The sequence below is a fragment of the Drosophila rhopaloa genome, unplaced genomic scaffold (genome assembly GCF_018152115.1).
Source record: "Drosophila rhopaloa isolate 14029-0021.01 unplaced genomic scaffold, ASM1815211v1 contig_178, whole genome shotgun sequence".
Taxonomy (NCBI): domain Eukaryota; kingdom Metazoa; phylum Arthropoda; class Insecta; order Diptera; family Drosophilidae; genus Drosophila; species Drosophila rhopaloa.
In genome coordinates this window covers 8,583,463-8,608,795 of record NW_025335059.1, presented here as the reverse complement: position 1 = coordinate 8,608,795, position 25,333 = coordinate 8,583,463, and the positions used below count along the sequence as shown (strand labels likewise).

The window sequence follows — 25,333 nt, the reverse complement described above, 5'->3', positions numbered from 1 at the left end:
ATGAATTGAAATGCAAACATCTTGTTATGGATGGAAGGCATGTGCTCGCCTCGCATCGTATCTGGGATCCCGAGTCGCACAGACCTCTTAAAGGCGGTCCGTCTGTCCGAGTCTTTCGAAGACGCAAAGACGAACAGACGGACGAGGGATCGTACAAGACCCCAAGCATGCACAATCAGAAGAAGTCAGGCCAGCCGTCGTCATCGTCGTCGTGGAAATCGGCTGCGAAACAGTTTCCCACGGTATAACAATCACAACACATACATAAGGAGGGGGGGGGAGGGGGAGAGAGAGAAGGAAGGCGCAGCTCAAGTCATTTTATTGCCCTCACATATACAGGCCGAGCGAAAAGTATACAAAAAAACAGAAGCCACCACCACCACCACCACTACCAGCACCACTGAACCACCAGAAACCACCGCTGGCAACAGCAGCAGGCCGCGCACGAGGCAAAATGAGCGTCCCGCTCGCACTCACTGTTCAGATGGCCGGGCGGCAGAGGCTATATAAAGCCGATCCCACAGCCAGCCGACTCATTCAAAGCTCCGACTTCGTTGCGTGCACACAGAGTCTCTGCCTCGAGATCTAGTGGAACATTACGACTGTGGATTACGCGAGTTAACTACCTACATATACACTTTGAGTACCCCCAAACAAAAACTAATACCAAAAATGGTTCTGGAGATGGAGATGTCCAAGACGTATCAGTACCGCAAGGTGATGAAGCCCATGCTGGAGAGGAAGCGTCGTGCCAGGATCAACAAGTGCCTGGACGAACTGAAGGACATCATGGTGGAGTGCCTCACGCAGGAGGGCGAACACATTACCCGGCTGGAGAAGGCCGACATCCTGGAACTCACCGTGGAGCACATGAAGAAGCTGCGGGCCCAGAAGCAACTGCGTCTCTCCAGTGTCTCCAGTGGATCTTCGAGTGCCCAAGATCCCAAGCTCAGCATTGCCGAGAGTTTCCGTGCGGGTTATGTCCATGCCGCCAATGAGGTCTCCAAAACTTTGGCTGCCGTTCCCGGAGTGAGTGTGGATCTCGGAACCCAGCTTATGAGTCACCTGGGCCATCGCCTCAACTACTTGCAAGTGGTGGTGCCCTCGCTGCCCATTGGAATGCCACTCCAGGCGCCAGTAGAGGATCAGGCTATGGTCACGCCACCACCCTCGGAATGCGGCAGTTTGGAGAGCGGTGCCTGCAGCCCGGCGCCCAGTGAGGCCAGTTCCACCTCCGGGCCTATGTGGCGGCCCTGGTGATCACTGGACTCCAGCTGATCTTTATCTGGATCGCCTTCAAGCGGAAGGCTTCTACAAATCGTCGCTCCAAAAGGTGCTGGAATCGAAACCGCACCATCTTCTTTGGAGCCCAGCAGCTGCTGACCAGGATTTGCTTTTCCGGCAGCCCAGCAGAAGTCCCAATCTCTAGCAGAGCCTTAAATTCCGGCTATAGAGTGCGGAGGTTTCTCGAAGAAATGTAAAGAAATCATCTACTACAACTGAAACTGAAATCAAAATAAATGACATTCCAACTTAAGAACCTCTTCGTTTACTTATTTCTCATAGAACTAGGGCTTCCTCTGATTACTCATACTAAACAACTCTTAGTAGGCGTTCAACCGCAAAATAAAAACCCCTTAAAACAAGAAACGAATTTGAGATAAACTCCATGGCGAACCGAATCACAGAGCCCACAGCCGGAAGTCGGTGAATATTTTCCCACACTCGTACTATCGTCTGGGCTCTCCGGCTTGGCCTCATTATGCCCCGAGAATTCCGAATGGGTATGGGTATGCGGGGTCTTGAAAGGGGTATGGTACACATATATCTGCGGGAAGTTTTGCGCCGGCGCTGTCGCAATTAAATAATAAAATAAAGCAAAAAGTCAGTTCTAGGAAACGTCATTTATTATGAGGCCCGCCGAGTGTGAGAACCGCGGCTCCGCTGTCAATGGCTCAGCATTGTGGTCATTGTGTTTTGTTTTATTCTGTTTTCTGTGTTCAGTTTTTTTTTCCAGGCTTTGACAGCTTTAACTGCGCTTGACCGCTTGGCACATGCGCGGACCGCCGGTCAGACATTGCAAATTAAGCCCGCGACCGCGACCGTCTCGGCACTTAAAGTTTAAATTTCCAACTCTGTATGGGTTTCGGAGTGCGGTTCGATTACGGAACCTCGGATTCAGCGCCTTTGTCTGGTGGACAACTATGATGATGACTACTTACCGGGTCGTCTTGAGTCTGGGACCGTTCAAGCCGTCGCTGATTGCTGTTAATCTTCAGAAAATGTGATTAGTCACGTAACTTTGGCATAGAGACGGGTTTTTTAGCGCTTCCCTCTGTGTGTGTTATTTTTTTGGGGTACAAAACGGCTATTTATAGGGCTCAACGGTAGTCTGTTGAACTGGGTGATCTATTTTGCGATGGACCAGTTGAAAAGCGATCACTTAACTTTAAGAGTGATAGAGCGGGGAAGTCTAGGCCATAGCCGGTGGCTAATTGGATAACTTAGTTCGTCAGACAGATATAAAGGGGTTCCCATTAAACCTGTCCATTTTGGATTTCGTTTCGTGTCGAAAAGTGCGTCATTACAGAGAGCTTAATATAATCATTGATGATCAACACGTTAGAAGATTATTTTCGAATTTGTCATATTTACATTTCATTGATTGCCATGATGTAAAGAAAAAAACAATATTTTATTAAAATATAAAGGTATAATTAAGCCCACAACCAATTGGTGTTCTGATTTAATAAATTAACGAGCTAAGCACTTTTTCCCATAAACTTTCATGCTGACTTCGATAAGCAGAAACTTTCACACAATTTGTGATCTTTTAAAATTTTTATACATTATTGGAAAAATGTACAAAACTAAACATTATCACGTTTGAATGGCCTTCTTTTGGGAATTTTATTACGAGTACAGCGATGGGACAAGAAAATTCCACTAATTATAAAGACTTTTTAATTACACATTATTAAACGTTTTACCCTGATGCAAAACTAGCTTGATTATATAGTATATTAAAATTAATAAGTTTTCTTTAAATATTAATTTCATTAAATATGTTTAAAGACCTCTTTTCGCATTTCGGACCTTACCCAACCCATTCTGAGGTCTGTGACAGGAGGTACAGTAGAGCCCACACGTCATCCATCACGTGACCTCTGTGAGTCGGTGGGCCCCCATCGAAAGCACTGCGGGTCCGGCCACCTACTTCAGTCATAATACTCCGCATGCCGCTAAAGTTTAATGCAGCCATATTAAAGTAAGCGCAAGACCACCACTTAATAAAGGAGAGGCGGCGGAAAACCGGCCCGACCATGGATGGAGGATGGGATTGGGTTGGAATGGAGCTCGTGCCTCGATCTCCAGTCCCGCCAGCAGCCACCTCATCCATGCCCATTCCCATCCCCATTCACATACAGACACAAGCTGTGGGCAGCTTGTCCAGTGGCAGCAAGAGCGTGTGCCAATGTAGTGTAACAACATCCCATATTAAAGATATTACAGAGTCAATAGCACACCATATAAGTGTGGTTGGGTGCCTCTCCAGCGGTCCATCGCTCCATCTCTACATCTCTCCATCTCCAACTCCAACTCCAACTCCCCAAACGACCCAACGACCATCTCCCACTCCGATCTCCATAACCGATCTCCTCTGCCATCCCGCTCGCTCTCTCGCTTTTTGGTCATAAACCAACTAAATTGAGTTCGTTCAACAAAACAGCGACGCATGCGCCGAGCCCGAACCCATAGTCGTACCCCCTCGAAACCTCAGACCCCTTTCTCGACCAGATCACACGGCGCGCTCTTAACGATCGTGTGTCCACAGTCATTACAATGTTGGCCAATGCACAAAAGTCGAAGCTGAGCGCTGAGGCAGAGGCTGAGCCTTCGACTGAGACACACTTACCGCACGCTGCTTTTCTCTTTCATGTCGATCTATAGCCATATAGCCACAGCTCGAGTCGGTCGTGATCTTGCCCGTAAGTGGTCTTGTATCTTGAATTCGTAAAAATACACACACACTGGCACTACAGCCAGACACACACACACACACATACATAAAAAGGGCAGGTGTGTCGATCGTGTGAGAACCACGTTCCAAACCATTTTCTCACGATCTTCGCTTCTGATATTTCTTTTTTTTCTGGCCACGGTCCCCGGTCTTCGGTCTTCAGTCCCTTCCCCTACCCAAAAAAAAAAGACCCTTTCTTTGGGCCTCGGTCTTCGAGTGATTCGTATGCAGTTTGTGTATTGTAGTTTTTAATGACTTGGGCTTGCGTTCGAGCTCGATCGCCGGATTGCTGTATCGGGGGTTCGGTTACGTCGCCGCCATTCGTTCATCATTCATCGGGTTTACCTATAAGATTAAGTATCTTTTGTGCCAGCATTTCCTTTTGCCGTTTTGGGTGCGATTCCTCTGCATATCCCTGTGGCCATATTTTTCTTATTGTCCATTGTAACTGGGTCCGATCGGGTTGGTGTTGGTCCTCTTATTGTCAGCTCGACAGTTATGTCGCCTGATCGGATCATCTAGGGATGGGTAAGCCTTGAAAGTGAGCTCTGATTTTGCATGACTCTTAGGAAGTGTCCTTTACTACAAGGGTAAAAAGTTGTCTTAGGGTGGAAGTGACATTGAAACTTTCTGTAAGATGACCTTGGAGATATTGTCAGTGAATAGTCGGTAATGAGTCGTTAATTATTCGAATCCGCTCAAATTAGTCACTTTTAAAATTAAATTGGTGCATACATTTTACGGTTGCTTTGTTGTATTTTCTAAGAATATAAAAATAAAATACTCAGCTTACTGTTTTCTACAAATAAATAAATGAGCAACGCACCCAATTTAGTCACGAATTCTGGAAATACTAATGGTTTCTTAACATCCTTACACCTAAGTATTCGATTTGTCATCCGAAAAATCAATATAGTACATAAAAGTAATTATATGGCTGACACCCTCCCCGCTCTATGATTACGCAATATGTGAAAGGACCTCAAATGTAATAACTCTTTTTTAATAAATGTATTTATTTCATTGACAGCATTGATTCATAAATATTAAGGATTCCAGTTGACTCTTTTAAGTATGAAGTTCCCATTATTGTATTTTAACCCAGAACCCAATTTTCAAATCATTTCCATAAATAATTGCTGAAACAAAAAAACATTAAAGGACGGAAATGTTAAATTAAGTATAAACACTTAAGAGGGGCTGTTCTGGATGAGATCTTTTAAAGATAATCTACATTCGGCTTTAACAAGTTAACAGATTGTTAATCAGCTGAAAAATCTCTATAAATTTAGTTCCTTTGAATTTATTACACTGTACCATCCCTAGTCCCAAGGCAATCCTGATAGCGATCTCGTTGACTATTCCCTCGTTGAGCCCTCGCATCGATTTTAAAGACAGAGGCGTCTGGGGATCGGCTACTGGTCTTGGCACACAGATAACCAAATGATGCTGGGTCAGCCAAATCAAGAAAAAAAGAAACCAAAAAAAAAACCGAAAAGGCCCAAAGCAGAACCCATAAAAAAGAAACAAAAAACGATATCCTGTCCCGGGATGGGGCTCCATCTCAAAGTTGCCCTAGGGCAAGGCACTCATTTACCTGATCCGAAGCAATTATGTGCCCATAGCTTACCTTGACCATTGTGCACACGATTTTCTAGCCGAGTGGCCAAGGAGAATCACGGTAAAAAAAAAGAGGAGAACAAAGCGAAATCAGGATGGATGCGGGATGAATGATGACTCGATCCCTTTTCGGGTCCCACCCCAGCATTATTCCCATTTATTTTCTTCTAAGTCTGAGCGACATTGTCGTAACTCGATTAGACACGCTGAGATAAGACTCTAATTTTTTGTGTTGCCTTCGCTTATTGTCCGCACACGTGTTCAAGACCCAAGACCATATAGCCCATTGCCCATCGGTAGCCCCGACTTTGGACTGTTTCTTTCTCCTTCTTCTGCTTAATTTTTCTTGTTTCGGCCTTGGCATTGTTTTCGCTTTCTTTTGTCTGCCGATTGTGTGCATCCGTGGGGCGATCGAATAGTTTTAGTGGACAAACATAGGTGCTAGCATTTCCGTTCTAGACCGCAATTTATTGGGAACTGTTTAGATATGGGAGTGTCTCAGCAATTTGCATGTTCGCTTGCAACTGAGTCACCGAGTAGTGGCAAAAAAAGTCGTGATCATTTCATTTTAGATATATAATTTATTATTTGTTTAGTTATCACATGAACTGCGCGTCCTCATCTAAAGCTTTGTGTGTGTACGGTATTTACTTAAAACTAGGTGGGGAGTCGGAATGGTGGAATTCCATTGACTCGGAAGACTTTTACTTTCTATGATCTCTCCTTCGCTATCTTTCTTTCTTTTTTCGGGAAGATGTGAACCCCTTCTACCAGGGACGCCAGACGTTCTCCTCGTCCTCGCTGTCGTCCTCCATTTTGGTCACATCGATGGTGGTCAGCAGGGAATGGCTGGCCGAGCTGGCAGTGGAGTTGGGACTGCTGGCGAAGCTGGAGACTGGAGAGATGGGCACGGAGTAGGCATCCCGGGTGGCAATCTGCACGGAGAGTGGAGCGGTCACGGGCAGGGGTTCCTTTTCGGCTGGCTGGATCTGGTTGAGGCGCTGTCCCAGGTGGGTCATCAGTTGAGTGCCCAGGCTGACATTCATGCCGGGCAGTTGGGACAGGGAGCGGGAGACCTCGTTCACGGCATGGATGTAGCCGGAACGGAATCCCTCCGCCGGCGTCAAGCTCTCATCGCCTGAAGCTCTCTTGTGCTGACGCTGCTGCTTCATCTTTTGCAAGTGGGTGACTGTCAGCTCCAGGATGTCGGCCTTTTCCAGCCGGGTGACATGCTCGCCCTCGGACTCTAGTGTGGCCACCATCAGATCCTTGAGCTCGTCGAGGCACTTGTTGATCCTGGCACGACGCTTCCTCTCCAGCATGGGCTTCATCACCTTGCGGTACTGATAGGTCTTGGACATCTCCGAAATTTGTAGCGACGACATTTTGTAGGTATGTGTTTTTTTTTTAGAATTTTTTGAGTAAATTCTTTGAGCTGTGGCTGCTCTGACGGTCGAAGACGTTGTGTGTTGTCAGACCTTCGAGGCCCGGCCTTATATAGCCGGCCAGAAACAACCCCCAAAATGGGCCAAAGGGATTGGATCGTCGTGTGTGCTGGCATTCGAGGAGCAAAAGGGACGGCGACACGCTTCGTGTGCTGGCATGAGGGTTGCTCGATGCAGACCCTTCCGCTTCTTGAGACCGCTCCTTATTGTTCGGGCGATTTCTTATTGTTGCCCCGGCACCCTTATCAACGGAGCCAGGGAGCAGGATCGCTGGCAGGATCGTGGGAAACACTTTCCTGCTCGGTTTCTCACATCGACTCGCTCACCTGCCCGCAAAAAGCAGCCGAGCATGGCTATGGGCATGGGAATTTGCAGAGCGAACAGCTGCCGTTTCTAGATTTGTGTGTTATGATTTGACTATGGCAGGGCGGGGTGAGGGGAATAAGGAATAAGGATAATGAACTGCCATCTCATCGGGGTCCTCTGGGGTTCCCACGATAGCGAGGACCTCCGCCGGGGGATGGGGATAGGGATAAGGACAAGGCGTTGCGATTCCCCGACGACTTCCTGTTTACCGTTGGCATTCCAAATTGGATCGGGTTCTAGTTCGAGTGCGAGTGCGAGGAGCAGAGGAAGGGAAAGGGGCAGCGACTGAGGCATCCTGCACTTGTTGGTCGGCTGTTATGATCCTGTGGGAACATTGCTCGTGTGCGCTGAGTGTGCTTAATGTGTGTTCGACTTCCCCGTTCCTCCTGACCCGGCAGGACCTCTTCGCCTCCCTCCGATCTCCGGTGTAAAGGCCAGCGATGCTGATCCTGGAGCGCTGCTCGCGTGTGGCTCGCGGTGTACACACTTTCGGCTGTAAGTTGCTCGCGTTCCAGGACATTTGTAATCAATGGTTGGTGGTGCTTGGCAAGGAGTTGTAACACGAGTGGGGTCTCAACTAGAGTGACATCAATCAGAGCTACTCCAGGGGTTAAATTTAGGAAAGTTGTGTAAGTTTTAGCAGATATTTATTTAGTAAAGTCATAAAATAATTATTTTTTTTAGAGTTTCTGCTTTTGCTAACTTTTGTCGAATGGGAGAACTTTTTTCTTTTAAATTTTTATTTTGATTTATTAAGAACAACTATGGTATGATTTGGTGTGATATATAAATTTTATTAAATTGGGAAAACCTATTTACCTTTGTAAAGTGTATATGGAATAAGTTCTTTAAAAAGATCATTTATATTTTTAATAAGTTAGTTATTATTTGCCGTTGATGAATGTATTTATAATTTTATAAGGCTAAGTTACAATATTGTCACTCCTTACAGCTCGTAAAATGAGAAAAACTTTTTTAAAAAAATTTATTCTAATAAATAACATCAAAGATAAAGAAATACATATGTGCAAATCTATTCGCTTATTGGGTTAAATGAAATTTAAATTATTAAGTTTTATATCTCTATCCTAAATAACGAGCTTTAAATCATTTCTCATTCCATATAATATATATTAGTATCGTGTTTATATTAGCACATTAATATGTAAACGAATTTATATTTAAAATGGTGTCTTTAATCCTGTAAGAAACGATTACCTGCAATAAAAAACATTTGACAATACGACTATTTCAAATTGGAAAACCAGACCGAATGCATTTGTGGAGGGTTCCCTATTTTAGAGCCCACGTCGCTATTAACATACCAAGAAATATTGTACTATTTAAACTTCAGTTTATATTATTTTTATTGGTTATGCTTTCATGGCTTAGACTAACGGTTGTAAAGCAAAAATGCGAATTTACAGCATATAAAATTATATTTCCTTATAAAACTAAGTGGAAGATAAGTAGGGAAGCTCTTTGATAAGTTGATAAAATAAATTATAATCAATTAAATACATGAATCATTAGGCCTATGGGAGATCAAATACAAAATACGAACTTAAAAACTATCACAGGAACATCACATCATATCAATTGAACTACCAACTAAATACGATTCTGAGGCAAATGTTTACACTAGACCTTGGAAAACTTGGATCGTTTCGCAATGACACAGAGTAGTAAAGCTATCAATTTTAATTGGTTGCATATTTTTAGGATGCTCTTCACCAGGGACGCCAGACATCTTCGCCATTAGGCATGTCCTCTTCTTTGGGGGACTTGGAGCGTTTTTGATCTGATAGATTAACTGGTTCTTCCTCCACCATTTCGGTGCAATCTTCTTCCTGCTCCATGTCCTTGAGCTGGTGACCCAACTGCTTCATGAGGTGGGTGCCGAACTTAAGATCCAAGCCGGGTACAGTAGAGAATATGTGTGAGACCTCGTAGGCAGCCTGGGTGTATCCGGCGCGGAATTTATCCAAATTAACCTGGTTGGCTGGCGGGGATTGCGGATTGGCCACCCTCTGCTGCTGCTGCGCCTTTAAATAGTTGACGGTGAGCTCCAGGATGTCCGCCTTTTCCAGCTTGCTGACCTGCTCGCCCTGCGCATCCATTGTGTCCACGATGAGGTCCTTAAGCTCGTCCAGATAGAGATTCATTCGGGCGCGTCTCTTCCGCTCCAGGAGGGGTTTGGTCACTTTGCGGTAATGCTGAGTCTTGGTCATAAATCTCTGACCCTGCACGGCCATTGTGTATAATTATGGTATTTTGGTGGAAGAATTGTTTGTAAATAAAGTTGCGATGTTGCTGCTGCTGCTGCTCCGCACTGCACGGTAGTCACTTGAGAAATGATCTTGCCGCAAGGTAAGCTGATCCTTTTTGTAGCTGCCACACAGCGTCGTAGCTGCCGGTGCCGTACACTTGCGAAATCGAAATCCTCCCCTAACTGCCACCACGCACTGCGATCACAGCGCTCGTCCACGCCGACGATCACCACGAAGCATCAATCGGGTCACTCTCTGCTTGTGGCAAGATTCCCTCGGCGCTGCACGTGTGCAATATCAAAAATTTCGATCGGGCGGAAGCCGATGTGGCTCTCTCTTATTGCACAGGAAATAATTATTTCATTTTGTGACAAAAATTAAGGATTGATACTTTATAAAATGCCCAAACAAATTTTTCTTAAATAATTATTGATTTCCTAGAAATTAATTGAAAGAATCCTATAATTAATTTAATTTATATTCTTATCTCTTAAACATTTTAATAAATTATATAACTTCCAAATTAAAATAAAATAATCAAAATAAATAAAATAAATAGATATTGTAAAAATAAATAAATGTTTTTGACCTGAAGACAAAAACTATGGTTTTTAATTATCAAATATCACCCATATTTGTGTATTATTTATTCAGACGAAGTAAGTATGCAATGATTTTTAAGTACTAAACTTTTTCAGCGTTGTAAAAAACCTAAAAAGTATTAGTAGACCATCTTCTAGTTATTTTAAGTGTATTGACTAGGGCCGAATAACACGTTCTTTGGGCGCCTCTCTCTTTGGGCGTCTCTCTTCCGCGTGCTGTTGCCGTGCGCCGGCGCAGCAGTCAGAAGAAGGGTCGGGGATGAGGAGCACGCTGAAGAGCCGAGGAAAGACGAGAGCCAGAGCAATCAGCCACTACCACCAGCAGCGCACCAAACGCACACCCGACATCGACATGACCTCGACCTGCCTGCCAGCCATCCGTGCCACTCTTCCCGCTCCCAGTTTCCCATTCCCCTCGAGAAAAGAGAGCCGTGCCCCATGCGTGCCGTCCTCACTTAAGCCAAAGAGCCAATCTCGTCGATTCGAAGGCATTGTTGCACATGGGTGTGGGCTTCAGCTTGTGTGCGTACAGAGACACTGAGCGAAAAGTGACTGGGGGACTACAAAGCCCAACTTCATTTTTGAGATCTATATTGTCTTCGACTCAAATTTGGGAACAGTTTAAATTTTTAATTATTGCAGAGAAATAAACCGAAAGGTTATCTCAAAGTTGAGGAGAACTCTAGTTTTAAAATTGATTATACCTGTATTTTAACTTTGTATTGCCAAAAAAAACAAGTTAGACTTAAAGGCTCTCTTGATTCTGATTTTTTTCTAGTTTCAATAATATTTTTTAGTTCAGACTTATATTTGCTTTGAAAGTAATAAAAATTATATTAAAAAAAACCTTTTTTTATATAATTTAGAAGTTTTGATTTTTAATGCAATAAAAGTAATGAATTAAACCAAATAAATATTAATGGTCAAAGACTTCCTAAGATTGGGTTAAGAAATCGAAGCCTGACTTGTCTTCATTTTTGCTGCTGTTGAAAGTATAGAATTTTCTTTCAGTGTGGGTCTTCCCTTTTGGCGCACAGTCACACAGACCTCATTTCCTCTTTGGCGCGACATTGCGTTACACTTACGGGCAACCACCGCAGCAACCACCACCACTGGATCGGCAATCGGAATAGCACCACCCAGGCAAGCAGCCGGTGCATGTGCATCGTGAGAAAGTTTGCTGGAGGCATTCCCACAAGTATTGGGATTGTGCCGCACTCCTGCTCTCGGCTTCTCGGCCTCGGTCAGCTGTGACACTTGTTTGGCGCATTTCGGCGAGATTGGGTTTTGGGATTGGGCCATTGACGAAATCCACCTGCCCGAGGGTGAGTTCCAGTTCAAGACCAGGGGTCGCTGGAATCGCAGCCATGAAATCGAGAAGTTAACAAACAGAAAACGGCACCAGCGACATCGTTGACATCTGATGGCACTGATTTCGTACATTTCATTTGCGTTTTTCTTCGTGGGGGAGGTTTCTGAGATCATCAGCGTAGCCATGTTTTGATATGGGTTTTGGGATGACTGAAGAAAGACAGCCATATGCAAAAACAAAGATTTCAAATTGCGCCAATTTGCGTGGATGGAAGATTTAAAAAGAGGGATAAACTGACAATGATGAATCATCCTATTAAGTTTGTTGGGGTTTTGAAATTCTTGAATCTGCTGGCAGTTGAAATATGTTTAAATTAATAGTAATCAGAGATCTTACAATACATTATAATATGTTTTTGCACAATCAAGAAGCCTAAAAGCAAGGATTTCCTTTTTTGCGACTAAGAAAGGATCGGAGTAGCCAGTATAACAGTTAAACCAAGTTGATTGCCGTAACTAGATAGAAGATAGTAATTCTATTTATTTAAAAATGGCAATGCAAATTAGAAACGTTTTCCCCCAAGAGTTTTTGAACATTCCGCTAGATGCGGATCCCAGTAAAACAAAAGTGCATATTTTCATTAAACGTTTTAATTGAAAGTATTTTAATTTGTTCAATATTCTTGTACACTGATAAATTTGGGACATTAACATTTCATAAATATCTTCAAGAGGCTGTAATATACAAAGATACATATTTAATACACATATAGCAACACACACATATACATTTATATTAATAATAATGCTTAGAATCCTGTTCCATTTTCGCTCATCTAGCTAAAAAAAAATATTGTTTAATACGGATAACGCCAAATACAGTTTAAAATCCATGTGCTGGAAAGTAGTGTAGCGGACTAATTTGTTGCGTTTATTGTTTAATAAGAGGTACAAATGTGTAACGTTCGTAAGGTTTTATTTTGGTTCGATTCTGTTTCCTTATAAACTCTATTTCGATTAAAATCTTGGTTTGTGCTTAAAACTAAATTATATTTAAAGCGGACTGGGTCGTTTTAAGCTTATCATCGTTTAGTTTTTGGTGTTTTAGAATTTTTTTGAAGTATATTGTGATGAAATAAATTAGTAAGGACTAATGAGAGATGAACTTGGTTAAAAAAATAAAATTAATAAGAATAAACAAAATAAATGCCATCTGATACATTTGCTTCGGGAGATTCTTTAATAATACAAAATAATGTTGACGACACGTGAAACATGCCGCTTTCTTAAAGCTTTGAGTTATTCTTGTATTCGTTTCGTTTGATTTTGCCTTTACTCGCTTTCGTGGTTAACTCTTTCGCCTGGTCGTGGTTATCTTCTCAGGAACTGGTGGACTTGGTGTGTTTAGTTGCAGTTGCGGATTGCAAACATTAAAATGTACAATCGTTTATCGTTTAAAAATATTTTCGTTCGATATCTTCTTCTATAGTTACCATATCCCTTATCCACTCCTTTCTACACATACACTTATATACATTCATTTTTACATATATCGATTCACGCGTTCATTTCCTTTTTTCGCATTTTGTAGACATCCCATTTGGACAATCTATACATACATATACCAATATATAAATATTCTATGATTTTGTACGACATTCTGTGGGGGTTTTCACGTTCTCTAAAAGCACTTTTTAAACAGATTTAGGAAACGCATTACTTTTGAGATTAGTGTGGTACGTCTAGTGCGCGGGTTTGTAGTTGTTATTCATGCAGCTGAAAGTAAGACAAAAGTTGCATAAACATATTGAGGGAAGGAGTATTTGGGGTGAAAGGAAAATTTGGGCAACAAAGCGTTGAAGCTAAATAATTTTTCTTGAATTATACTTCTATTATCTTTTTGCTTGTATAAAATGTAGCTATTAATGAAAATATATAAAATCTGGATGTATTTTCTTTGTTTTTTTGATCTTAGCAAAGTTAGGAGCTAATGGAAACTGAATCGTGTACAGTTTTATAATTTTAAAATTGGAATATGTTGAAATGTTATTGGCATGCATTTATAGAAATATATTGGTTCTCTGTAACAATAAAGAATTATATTTCTCATTTCTTTTAAATTTTGAACAATAAATATGTTTGGCAATACAACACTACGCTACCAAAGGTGCATTTAATTTACCCACATGATTTCGAAAATATTTTGTAAATGCTTTAAGGTACCGATATATCATCAATATAATTATCAAATCTCGAACATCAATTTGCTAATGTGTAAACGATTAGGTGCATTATTTTCTGGGTTTTCGTTAGGCTTTAGTTTTGTGTTTGACATTTTGCATATTATACGTAATTACACAAATGACAAATCGTTGTAGGTGTTTGGACAATAGTTCTATTTGACATAGCTTAGTTAACTACGAAATACATATTTGTTTCCAATCATGGTGTTATTCTGTGGCTATTTTTAATTTGCCTTTAGTTAATGTTTTAATAGTTTTTTATTTTACTTGTGGAACGTTCAATGTGATGGACTGTCGTTAATTCGATGTTTGGCGCGTGATTTGCTGTGTGAGGCGCGTCGCAGACTGCTGACGCTGCCTGGGCAATTGTCATAAAAATCTAATGATTCCGATGAGAATGCTATATATCGCAATTGGTGTGATATAAAGAAAAGGTTAAGTTTAGGTAAATACTGTTTGTACAACTATGTGTTAGTTTAATGGGGACTGCTATTGAAAAGTAAGCGCTCTAGATTAAAGCAATGCATTAAGTCATTTGTGGTTTGAGCAAAAGCTTACGGAAATCTACTGAATACTAACCTTTGTCCGTGGGGGAGCCTAGAGTCAGGCTACTCAGGCTGGAGCTTAGGTTATAGGGACGTGGTGAGGGTGGCACCGGGGCGGATTCATCTCCTGGCAAACAGGTCTCAACCATGGCTTCCAAACAGTTGACAAACAGCTCCGAGGATTCACCCATCATATTATACTGCAAATACATTTCATTTTATAACTATATATGGTTTAGCATGTATTTATGGACCCACTTTGGTGAAGGGTCCAGCAAATCGCCAAAGCCCGCCAAAACCACAGCTTTGAAGGAAGTGAAGCTGCTGCTGGGAGGGATCTTCGCTGGCCAGCATGTTTTGTATAATGTTCTGCACAGAGTTGAGCACCACTTGATCGTGGGACACTGACAAAATATTGTTAATCTTCTGATCCAGCAGCGAATGGCTGAAAAAAACTACTTGTTAAACTTTTTTGAAATACGTTATACATTTTATACTTACATAACTGGAAACACTTTGGGAAATACCACAGATCCTTCAGCCAAATACTGATACAAAACGCGCGTTTCGCCCTCATCCGACGAATACTTCACCAAAGTGGCCAAAACAGTCAACACCAGGGCTTGTATGGACAAATCAGGCAAGACCTCCGGATCTAGTAGGACATTCGACTCGTTGGACACTGACGAACGCGACCCGCGTTCCTGTTTAAATTAATTTTACAGGTGTTAATTCACATTCACATTAAAATGGGCCATCCAAATACACACAGATATGGTTTAAAAGAAACTAGTGAATATGGAAGATCTACGAAAAAATGTGCATGTGGGCCTTGGGGTGAACAGGATGCCTTTTTGGCTACCTTCATTCAGTGCCATGCAGAGTAAACAAACTAAATGACATTACAGCGAAACATCAATGGTATTTTTTTAGTGGAATTTAGTAACGAGCTTAGATAACTAGGATTTAGTGGGGTAGTAGAGTTAGTTTAGCTAGGAGATAACTTTGTTTGAGCAATACCTGACGTTCTTCGATGCCGGTTGCATTGTTCGGATCTTTGGTTGTCGGCACCGAGAATGAGCGTTGAGTTTTAAACAAAACTCGCGCGTTCTACGGAAGTTTAATTTAATGTTGGTGGTTGATGTGTTTTGTCACAGTGTTGATGTTGAAGTTGCAGTTTTAGCCGGTTTCGATAACAAAATCATACGTAAATTAAATAACAATGTTCATGCGTAGTAGTAGTAGAAGTGGCAGTTACAGTTTATAGTTCATAAGTAATATTGATATTTATGAGAGTTACAAGCAGCAATTAGATGTAGGATTCGGCAGGCAGATTATGGCATAAACACGGTATAAACGAGTATACATTGTGATTTTTATGTAACGTTTTTATTTTATATTTAAATCAAACATAAAAAGAGAAAAGAAAAAAAACATTGAACGATTATTAGTTATGCAACGGCTGATCTCGATAGATAGTTGATATTACACAGTAGGTGGGATATATAGGTTATATAGGTTTGAATATATAAACTCAAATAGATAGCCAAAAGTTACTATAGCAGATGGTTATAACAACTTTTGCACAGCGAATTTCGAACGAGTGGGGAACACAACTCGGTGTAATCGATCTTAAGAGCTCACCTGAAGTGTGGGAACTTTGTGTTGGCGAGCGAACTGCAGAGCGGACTGATCTAGGATATCCCAACTCTTTTGCCGACGCGAAAGAGGCAACCCAATCTGAGGGGATATTTGACAGATCAATTTTAAATAATTTGAATTCCATTTTTTTAAACTTACGGCTTGCACTCCACTGGATGCTTCCCCATTTTCCACACTGCCACTGAGATCAGCAGGCCAGCGTGGCAGGGCGTGCTTCACATGACACCGGGAACGGACTTCTTCGGAAACAGCCACCAGAGCGGTTAAATAGGCCACACTTTCGGGGGTTACTTCAAACTTGTCACGATGAAGCGGCTTAGCAATAATGCCTAGCAGCATGGTTAGCACTCGAGAGGTGCGGGAAACAGTTGTGGGTGTAGGATGGCGGAAGCCCTATAATAATACAAGTTATAAATAATAATTCGGTATATTTACTCAGAACTTACCTTGATTAAATGCCCTACCAGGGCAAAGTGAAAATTGCTGCGGAACGAAAGGCCCACGGCGTGATCCAGTTGCTTAAAATGCCACTCCAGCTTTTCCCTTGTCTTCATCATTACCTCAGCTATGGTCTCCTTCTTGTCGAAGCAGCCCTGTGACTTGAGCGTGTGCAGGTTTTGCTCGAGGAGTGCCAAACCGGCACCGTACAGGGTAATCTCGTCCAGCTGCAGCACAGAAATGGCGACCCAGAAGAGAGCCCGATGAATCGGCGACTCCGGGCGCAGCAACGGCTGAATTCGAGTCAAACACATGACCAGTGCCTCGATCAGAATGAGATCGTTAAAGGATTCCAAGGCCTTGACCAGGATGCGCAGCAACTGCTTTACTTCGTGGTCTGTAACACTTTTGCTGATGCATCCGTAAACTATAAGAGCTCTCGGCTGCAATGCTGGATTGTAGCAAAAGGCAAAACTGCGGGCCAAGGAAGTCCAAGTGTTGAGCCAATCGCAATCAGGAACATCGCGCATGCAAGCCTCCATTATTTCGAGTAGGGCATCCGTGATGACCTCCAGTGATGGTAGCGACAAACGCTCCCGATCCGCGGGCAACGGTTGAGTAACTCTCTCATTTCCCAGCCACTTATCTGTGGGATGTCGGCAGCTGGACCGGAATGCAGTCACTGCTGCCGACTTGACCTTGCTGATGCCAAAGAGCAGATAGAACTTGGGCAGCGAGAACTCGTCCAGGGACAGTCGGAGTACACGCTGCGCCTCCTCCGAGAAGGAGGGATTCGTGCAGGTGCACAGCGAGTGAATAATGTTGATCACCAGGCCGTGGGTTGAGGCTCGCATCGACAGCGATCCCGAGCAGACCAAAAACGTGATGGTGTGGAATAAGTAGGGTACCGACGTGGCCACATCCAAGCAGTTGTTAAAGGACAGCATGAGCAGATATCTTCCAAGGATGGCAATGTCATCCCACATCATGTGCTGCTCCAGGTACTGAGTAGGATTCGTGCACGATTTGTCCATGACCCGGCACATCCGTGTTATGACCTTCTTGGACACCAATTGGACGTTGGCTGAAGCAAGAGCCACTGCAGTGTCCGCCATTATCTCTACCTGTGGTGAACCCAAGCCATATGTAATCGATTTATGCAAGAAATTATCCAAAACCATGTCGATGAGTTCGGGAATTTGTCCAATAGATCCCCAGATCTTAGCCTGCACTGAGGGATACATTTCCTTTTGGTCAATGGTCAAGTTGATAAGTTTGTCCAGAATTTGAGAGACCTTTAGCTTCTTGGAATCATCGTTGGACTTGCAAAACTTGACAAGGTTCTTTAACCATGGCGTCATATACTCCAAGCACAAATGCTTCAGCTCGATGGTGCTGCGCTGGAAGCCTTGAATGGACTCCTCAAGGAACTCCAGAGTCAAGTGAGGTTCGTTGGTGGCCAACTTCTCGCTCACAGACTTGATAAATATGGTATTGTTGGAGGGTATACAGAGACCTTGGGTTTCGAGGAGCTGTCCCTCAATCTTTAGGTCAAAAGTCGCGGTCAAAGCACATAGCAAATTGTAGGCAGCAGTCCTTAAATTTGGATCACATGAACCCAGATTAAGCAGTGCCATGTTAAGCAGTGTTCCCGGCACATCCTTTGGTCGTATTTTTTGGTGCACTGTCACCGAATCCGGTTGACTAAGCTCCCAACGATTTCGGATGTGGATAATGGCTTGGACAATATTATCGCAATCGTTGTGAATAAAGCTCAATTGACCACTTTCGTTGGTTATGGACAGGGTGAACTGGTTGTCGTCCACCAGGCACACTTCCTCAATCTCAGAGGCGTAGTAGACATCGTTTAAGAGTACCGAATGGGCCAGAACCTTTGTCTTTTCAGCCGACGTAATCTGTAATGCCGTGGGTCCTACTTTGATGGCCACCTTGGTGTCCTTGTGGCTAAGTTTCAGCGCATTGCTAAACACCTTGAGATCCTCGTCTAACGAAAGTGTGGCGCCCGGCAACTTCTGCTGCTCGGCGTCGATGAAATCGGTGAGTTTGTTTGGCGATTCCAAGAACAGAAGCTTGCGGTTTCCCTTCAATGGTGCCAGGATGCGATCGTGAAATTTGGTGTATTCCCGCACCCATGAATTGCAGTTGTAAATATACACCGCATGGACATTTTCGTAAGCTACCGTGGGGAGGACATAGAACCACTTTTGCAGGAACTCGGTGCGGAACCGATTGTCCGAGCAGGTGTGCGTAAAATCGATGACCACCTCGAAGGGCGAGTGGCAGAAGGGTTTCAATGTAAGAATGACATGGTAGATCAACAGATCCCCGTTTGTTTCCCCAATCCTTGAGAGAAAGAAAGTCAAAATGTGGATAAAAACATGCATGATTTCAATTAATTCTATTTTTGGTCACTTACTTGTATCTTCTTGCTATGTAGTAAAATACAGGATATCCTGATTTGCTGGTTCCCGCCTGGTAAAATATGTTCATTGACTTAAGGGTCTTGAATTCCTCCTTTTCGTGCATCTGGTGCTTGACCATAATCTCCTCGAAGTTGGTCGATGACATGTCAATGGAGCTCCAGCGTGCATAAGAGCTGAACATCATGTGCGAGTCCACAGGCTTGTGCTCCGGCGGACCCAAGTAGGCTAGTAAAGTAGCCATCTTGTCGAAGGGCCGCCTTCCCACCGCCTTGTGATCTCGACTGCTTGAAAGATAGTCGCCGATCTTCTCCTGGTGGGTCCACAGCAAGCGATGCAGGGCCAGAACGTTCGCATCCGAAATAAAGCTCATGCTGTGCGATGTTTGATCCACGGTCTCGCAATCTGAGGCAATCTGGATAAAGAACCGTCGACCGGCTTCGAAGTGGTCGCGCAGGAAATCGTTAAAACACAGCATATGCTGCTCCTTGGAGAACTCAACGTGGTTGGCAATATTTTGCAGGATCTTTGACATTAGCATTAAGCCCCGTTTAGCTGAGCTGTGAACCTGTTTGTCAACGATTCCTAATTCTTGCGGGGAAACTGAAAAAATAGGAGATTAATACGAGTTATCATTGAAGAATTTATTTTAAATCTTACCTATGGCTGGATTTATGAAGCGCAAGAAAATGACCGTGCCCACTGCACCAATGTTGTTCTGCAGCAAATTCGGAAAGCGTTTGCTTAACACTTGGTACAGGCAATGGCACATGGAGCGCAGCTGCGGGGGAAAACGATCGGACGAGTTAATAATGGCATCAAACACCTTCTGGGTTAGGGCAATTAAATTGTTCCTGTGCTGCTCGATGTCCTCGGTGGGATCAAGACGAGCTGGATCAACCTCAAAGCAGGTCTCCTCTTCCTCATCGAGTAGCGGTCGAATCAGCGGCTCCAGAAGCATTTGCAGATAACTAGCTCCATATATCTTGAAGCAGAAGGCCATGATCTTGCTGCCCAAGGAATTTCCACGGAAAAGCGTTTGCATGCAATCGGAGACCTCCACCTCGCGATAGAACATGTTCCATAGAAGGGGGGATAGCAGGTGCTTGGCGTCGAACAGAGTGACCAGGACCCTGGCCAGTTCGTCCATCTGGGAAGTAGTTACCACATTTGCCAACGCCATGGCAATGGGCAGTTCACCCTTGTCGCTGATCATTGTGACCAATTGGACCAGTTGCTCAAAGCGATCGGCTAGCACTGTTTCAGCAAGGGTATCGAATTCGGTACCTTGCTGCAGGATTTGTGTGAGCACCTCCATGAAAGCGGCTCGAGTTTGCAAATCGGGGTTATAGCCCAAATCGATCGAGTGCATCAAACCCGAGTCTATGTTTGCACCTAGCAAATTGGACATGGCAAGGATTGTGGCATTCCTTAAAGCAGTAAGCTTTCCAGCTGCCATTCGAGGCCGTGGAGGCAACAAAGGAGTATTATTCATCTCCTTTTCCGCCTCAGAGCTGTCGATGCAGTCGTTTAGCAGATTCATAAAGAGGGTAAAATACTTTAAGAAAAGCGCACTCTTTGCGTCCATTAAGTCGCCTCGATCCGACTCCTCTGGCTGGAGAGGAAGTCCGCGAAGCAGGGCCGCCACTGCCTCCATGCAGGCTTGATCCAAATCTCGAAAGATGAGGGAAGTGTTTGTGAGTATAGCGGCATCAGCCGAACTGGGCGGCGCAATCTGATGAGAGGTACCCATCACCCAGTCGGTCAAATACTCCACCAACTTGTTACGGAACTTCATTTCCTGACGAAAGGCGAGATCATCACGGCGCTTCATCATCACCTCTACAAGCTGGCACAGTTTTGTTTTGATTCGGATGGCATAGACAGTCATGTCCAGGTGTCGAACATATCTTACGATCCCAAGCATCATTCCTTCGATGCTTGTAACTCCCAAATGTTCCGACGGCGAAGGCTGCTCGTTGTTGGGATCTTTACTTGCCTTTGGATCCAGGATTGATTTCATTATGTATATGGTGTGTTCGATAAACTGTGTGTTGATGTCCGTTACATTAACGTTCACCTGTCCCTGCTGGTCAAAGAACTTCTCCACGATGGCCCTAACCTGGTCGAAGAGTATAGGATACAGTTGGGTCGACATCTCCTCGCCTACCAATTCCTTTACGTTCTTCTGGATATTGAGGCCGATTTTTTCGTTGCTGCAGACTAGTAGACGCAGAAGTTGGCCAACAAATCTGTGTTGAACAAGTATATCTCAATAAAGTGTTTAATAAAACTGAAAGGTTGGTCTTACTGTGTTACTGGGCAATAGCTGACATCTTGTGGAGGTGCAGGTGGAAGCGTGGATAGCGAAACCGTACTAGGATGCAGCGAACCATGTCCAGAACTCGTGGAACTGGAGTAAAGAGAGTTTTGAGCTAGAGATCCCAACGAGGCATTGTTCTGCGATTGCTGTAGCAGCATTTGACGGCTACTGCTGCGTTTGTGAAGACAGACGCCGCCCAGAGCCAAAAGAAACCAGGTCATATTGGCCCATTCGTTGATCTGCTCCTCCAAATCGTGCTCTGAGCTCTGGTGACTAGCTCGTCGCTTTCCCATGCCACGATGGAAGACTTCTGCCTGGCCATCTTCACCCTTGCATTTGGGGTAGGTTTGCAAAACCTTGCTAGACACTTCCCAGTTCCGAAATGTCTCTTCCCAAGCGGGTTGTACACCATGGACACAGTGCTCAATCTTCCGCAATAGGGTCATGATGCGCTTTTGAAGCGTAAGTCGACTCAGTACATTGCCATGGGTGTTGTCGAAGAAACAAATGCGGGAGTCCGTTGCAGCTAAAATAAAAATATTACTCTTGAATAGAAACAAAAGATGTTTAATTAAAAAACTAACATGTGGACAGCTGGGCTAACTCTTGGTAAATGTGATAATTCGGCATAATGAAGCCGACTGTCAGCTCATCGGAACTGCAACAGATCTCTGCCTCCTCGCACAGCAATCCGAAACAAGACAGCGAAGTAAGCACCGCATCCAAATCGACGCTCCACAGATACATGAAGAAAACCACCTCCATCTTGATGTGAGCTTGTTTGCAAATGGCAATCTGACTGCCCACGTGGGCGTAATCCTTGTGTCTCTGAAGGAACGTATTCCGGCAGATTAGAATCTCGCGCAGCCACTTCAACACATCCGTGTAGTTCGCTATTTGGTGCTGAATGAGCTTTTGCGAGATGGAAAACAACACCTGAGAACTGACGTCCCAAAATGTGTTGATAGGAGCCTCTGGATTCCAAACCTCAATCTTTTCTGGGGCGTGCAGAGCGAGCAGCGCCTCCATAGCCTCCTGCGCGACATCTGGCATAGTAGTTTGATGCACCAAACTTACCAGACCGTTGATCAGCTCCAACGTGGAGCTCTGCACTTCGTGGGCCACTTTTCCTTGAGTCTGCGATATAATATATATTTTAACATTTTAAGGGATAAAGTTATCGAAGAACTCACATTCAACAAAAGCGTGGGATCTGCATGGATCAGTCGCACTAGCAGCAGCAGTAGCATTTTGTGTGCAGGACCCTCTTCAGCCCGAGTTAAACCCTTTTGGGTGTCCTTTGACTTCAGCGTCAGTGAGGTTATATAGCGCAGTGGGGTATGTGCTATGTAACCTTGGGTGGCTTTGTTAAGAGTATCCGTAAAAAGAGCTCTTAACTCGGCGGAGCGGTAATGAACGACATCCGTTTGTGGCCACCAGGATAATCTCGGTTGGTTCACAATCCGAAAAGGATTTTTGTTCTGCAGGCGAAAGTCCACATATATATGTGCCAATCTGAAAAATATTTGTTAAGTTATATGAGATATAGTCATTTGATTACTCGAAATATTTACCTTAGCAGGGAGCAAACAATGACAAAGTGATAAGCCTGCGGCGACGATAAATTTAGACAAACTTTTAGTGCCTCGATGTTGTGGGGATTTATCCGGAAACAGGAAACCCAGCAGTCAATCATGAGCTCAATATCCGCGAAGTTATAGCCCTGGCCGCGGGAGAAGGGCTTGGCCGGATTAAAGAGAAGTGCCTTGAGATCGTTAATAAAGAACTGCACTAGTTTAAAGACCACATTGTTGGAGTCGGTGTTGTTTATGTAAGTAGATGCCTTGCAGAGCTTTACACAGGCGATGGCCGAGGATTCGGTGACTTGTTTAGAGGGCGAGTGCTGGCCCAGTCCCCGTTTGATGCTTTCGATGAACTGCTTGGCCGAAAAGTCTTTGTCCCGGGATGTGGATTGAGCCGACTTAGAAGCAACCTTTTCCTTATCCTTTTCTTTTTCCTTCTCCGACTGCTGCAGTTCGTTGACTACGGCTTCGAGACAGGAGGGATTTAATATGAGCAGGAGCATTTGCAGTGGCCACACAAGGGTCTTGCTCTTCTTGTTCTCGGTTTTGAAGTACTCCACAAAGTCCATAAGGGGTTCCCAGCAGCTAATGGATACAAATGATTAGTATTTTGCTTTTAATACTTTTGATGCAAGTCCTACGTGGATATATCTCTATTGGTGCCTCGTTGCAAGTCCTGGAACTCCTGTGGATGGTACTCAATCCAGTTCCAAATAGCCTTCTCTAGTGAGTAAAGCAAGATCAATGGAGGAGCACGCTTCGACCGAAACTTTGTGATGGTTTCTAAAAAACAAAAGCATTTTAATAAACTTCCGTCAAAGGATGGGTAAGTGCACCCACCCTGCAGCAGCTTGGTAAGCTTAATCATGTCCATATCAATATGTTGAATCAATTCGATGTCGTTGTAGTCCGGGTTCTCCTCAGAGCAGGATGTCAGCTCCTGAATCCTTGCCGAGATGCGATTGAACACTGCCGAAAAGTGATTTTGCGATAAGGCAAAAAGCACCTTCGATGCCAGGGCCTTGAGCTGGGCAGCATTGGGATTATTGTCGCTCTGAACGTCCACAAACTGGGAGATTTCGCGTAGCAGGAGCTTTACATTCATGGCCTCCTCAAAACGAGCTGTGTCCTTGGTCTGGTTAGTCAAGCAGCGCTCCAGGGTGGTCAGTATGATGACCAGCGACTCGAAGTAGCAGCGCTCCGGCTCATGGCGATTTTGAAGAGCCTGCAATAGGATAGGTTTATATTTTTAGGTAATGATGTTGTTTTCTTGGAGCACTCACCGCCTCATTGACCCTTTGGAGCATCTTTGTAAGTCCGGAAATAACCAAGGAGAAGCGGTATCGCGATATGTGGATTAGACAGGCCACCAGTTGGTCCTGGCTCATCCTGGCCTGCGTGCCGTATGCTCCGATCCTATTTGGCAACTGCAGGAATTAATGGGATTCAAATTGATTGATTATTTTCATTTCATTCATAAGTTCTATTCAGTATTTTTGTTATTGTTGCTGTCTCGCTCTACCACGCATTTGATTGAGAGCACACACACATAGAGTGCGTGAGACACGCACACTAGCAGACAGAATGAGCATGTGTGGGAAAGCAAGAAGCAGAACAGCAGGTACATTTTTTCGTTTGGGAAAAAGGCAGCTGCGAAAAAACCGTTGAAAACACTTGCCTGATCCTCGAAACGGGCCAAAAGGGCACTCGCCCACTCGCCTGGCTTTTGTGTGGCCATTTTTTGCTGTTTTCAGAAATATTTGTTGACTTTTTACTGGATTTTGGAGAGCAAAAGATAAGCCATTCTTTCGGTGGCCTGGAGAAGAGGCAAAGCGTTCGATGCCATATTTGTTGGTAGTCTCCGGTCCTTTTTTTGTATTCCTCAGGCGGACACTTCCAGCATTTATTATTACCAATTTTTTACTCTTTTATAAGTTATATTATTTTTCCCGTCCATTCACGAACTAAGTAGAGATGGGCAATCGCTAGTTAGAGATGGCCTTTGGCCAACCACTCTGCGTGCGATGTTTGCCTAGGGTGACCATGTAACCATCGGCAAAAGGCAAATATCCGATTGTTTTTTGAACTCCATTGGGCTGACAAGCCATAATTGGTTCTTCAAAGTTTAAAGACTTATCCGGGGTGTTTCGGAAAAACCTTATGCGTTTCCACCCGGACAGTTTCTTTAAGAGTTAAAACATAAGAAAAAATTCTGGTTTGATAATATTGTGACTCCGGAAGTGCAGTTTTGTGTCAACACACCGAGAAATAGCAAACTTTTAAATGGGTCAACTAATTGATCAATGTTAGATATATTTATTCTAATGCGATCATTATTATTATTAATTAAATGTTATAGGCTATAGAAGTTCATTTTTGGGTACCTCACTACAAATTCTCAAAAAACTTGGAAATAGCCAATAAGAAAGTAGCTCAACCAGTTTATTAATATTAAAAAACAGA

The 25,333-nt window shown here is 43.8% G+C and overlaps 5 protein-coding genes across 9 annotated transcripts; 2 read left to right on the top strand and 3 right to left on the bottom strand.

Annotated features, from left to right (window-relative positions):
• Positions 1 to 525: 525 nt before the first annotated feature.
• Positions 526 to 1,537, top strand: LOC108051003 (enhancer of split mbeta protein). The gene has a single exon (XM_017132944.2). It carries the CDS (start codon positions 673 to 675, stop codon positions 1,258 to 1,260), a length of 588 nt encoding a protein of 195 aa, XP_016988433.1. The 5' UTR covers positions 526 to 672; the 3' UTR covers positions 1,261 to 1,537.
• A 4,665-nt stretch (positions 1,538 to 6,202) lies between these two features.
• Positions 6,203 to 7,094, bottom strand: LOC108050967 (enhancer of split mgamma protein). Its single transcript, XM_017132885.2, has one exon. The coding sequence runs from the start codon at positions 7,024 to 7,026 to the stop codon at positions 6,409 to 6,411; it is 618 nt and encodes a 205-aa protein (XP_016988374.1). The 5' UTR covers positions 7,027 to 7,094; the 3' UTR covers positions 6,203 to 6,408.
• Positions 7,095 to 8,801: 1,707 nt separating this feature from the next.
• LOC108050973 (enhancer of split mdelta protein) lies at positions 8,802 to 9,847 on the bottom strand. Its single transcript, XM_017132891.2, has one exon. It carries the CDS (start codon positions 9,705 to 9,707, stop codon positions 9,183 to 9,185), a length of 525 nt encoding a protein of 174 aa, XP_016988380.1. The 5' UTR covers positions 9,708 to 9,847; the 3' UTR covers positions 8,802 to 9,182.
• Positions 9,848 to 10,451: 604 nt separating this feature from the next.
• On the top strand, positions 10,452 to 11,578 carry LOC108050959. The gene is made up of 2 exons (XM_017132877.1): positions 10,452 to 10,828; positions 11,323 to 11,578. The coding sequence occupies exons 1-2, from the start codon at positions 10,584 to 10,586 to the stop codon at positions 11,576 to 11,578; spliced, it is 501 nt and encodes a 166-aa protein (XP_016988366.1). The 5' UTR covers positions 10,452 to 10,583.
• A 690-nt stretch (positions 11,579 to 12,268) lies between these two features.
• On the bottom strand, positions 12,269 to 24,844 carry LOC108050979 (neurofibromin). 5 transcript variants are annotated; one of them, XM_017132897.2, is made up of 18 exons: positions 24,549 to 24,844; positions 24,154 to 24,297; positions 23,711 to 24,095; positions 23,512 to 23,653; positions 22,862 to 23,455; positions 22,481 to 22,802; positions 21,872 to 22,424; positions 21,276 to 21,813; positions 19,625 to 21,216; positions 18,961 to 19,567; positions 16,532 to 18,887; positions 16,224 to 16,478; positions 16,068 to 16,163; positions 15,444 to 15,533; positions 14,925 to 15,127; positions 14,682 to 14,868; positions 14,458 to 14,623; positions 12,269 to 14,278 (listed from the first exon to the last, which is right to left on the bottom strand). In XM_017132897.2, exons 1-18 carry the CDS (start codon positions 24,606 to 24,608, stop codon positions 14,157 to 14,159), a joined length of 8,412 nt encoding a protein of 2,803 aa, XP_016988386.1. In that variant the 5' UTR covers positions 24,609 to 24,844; the 3' UTR covers positions 12,269 to 14,156. The 5 variants fall into 5 exon arrangements, with proteins under 5 accessions (XP_016988386.1, XP_016988389.1, XP_016988387.1 ...); XM_017132900.2 differs by having other exon boundaries at positions 12,269 to 13,411; XM_017132898.2 differs by having other exon boundaries at positions 12,269 to 13,244.
• Between the last annotated feature and the right edge of the window lie 489 nt (positions 24,845 to 25,333).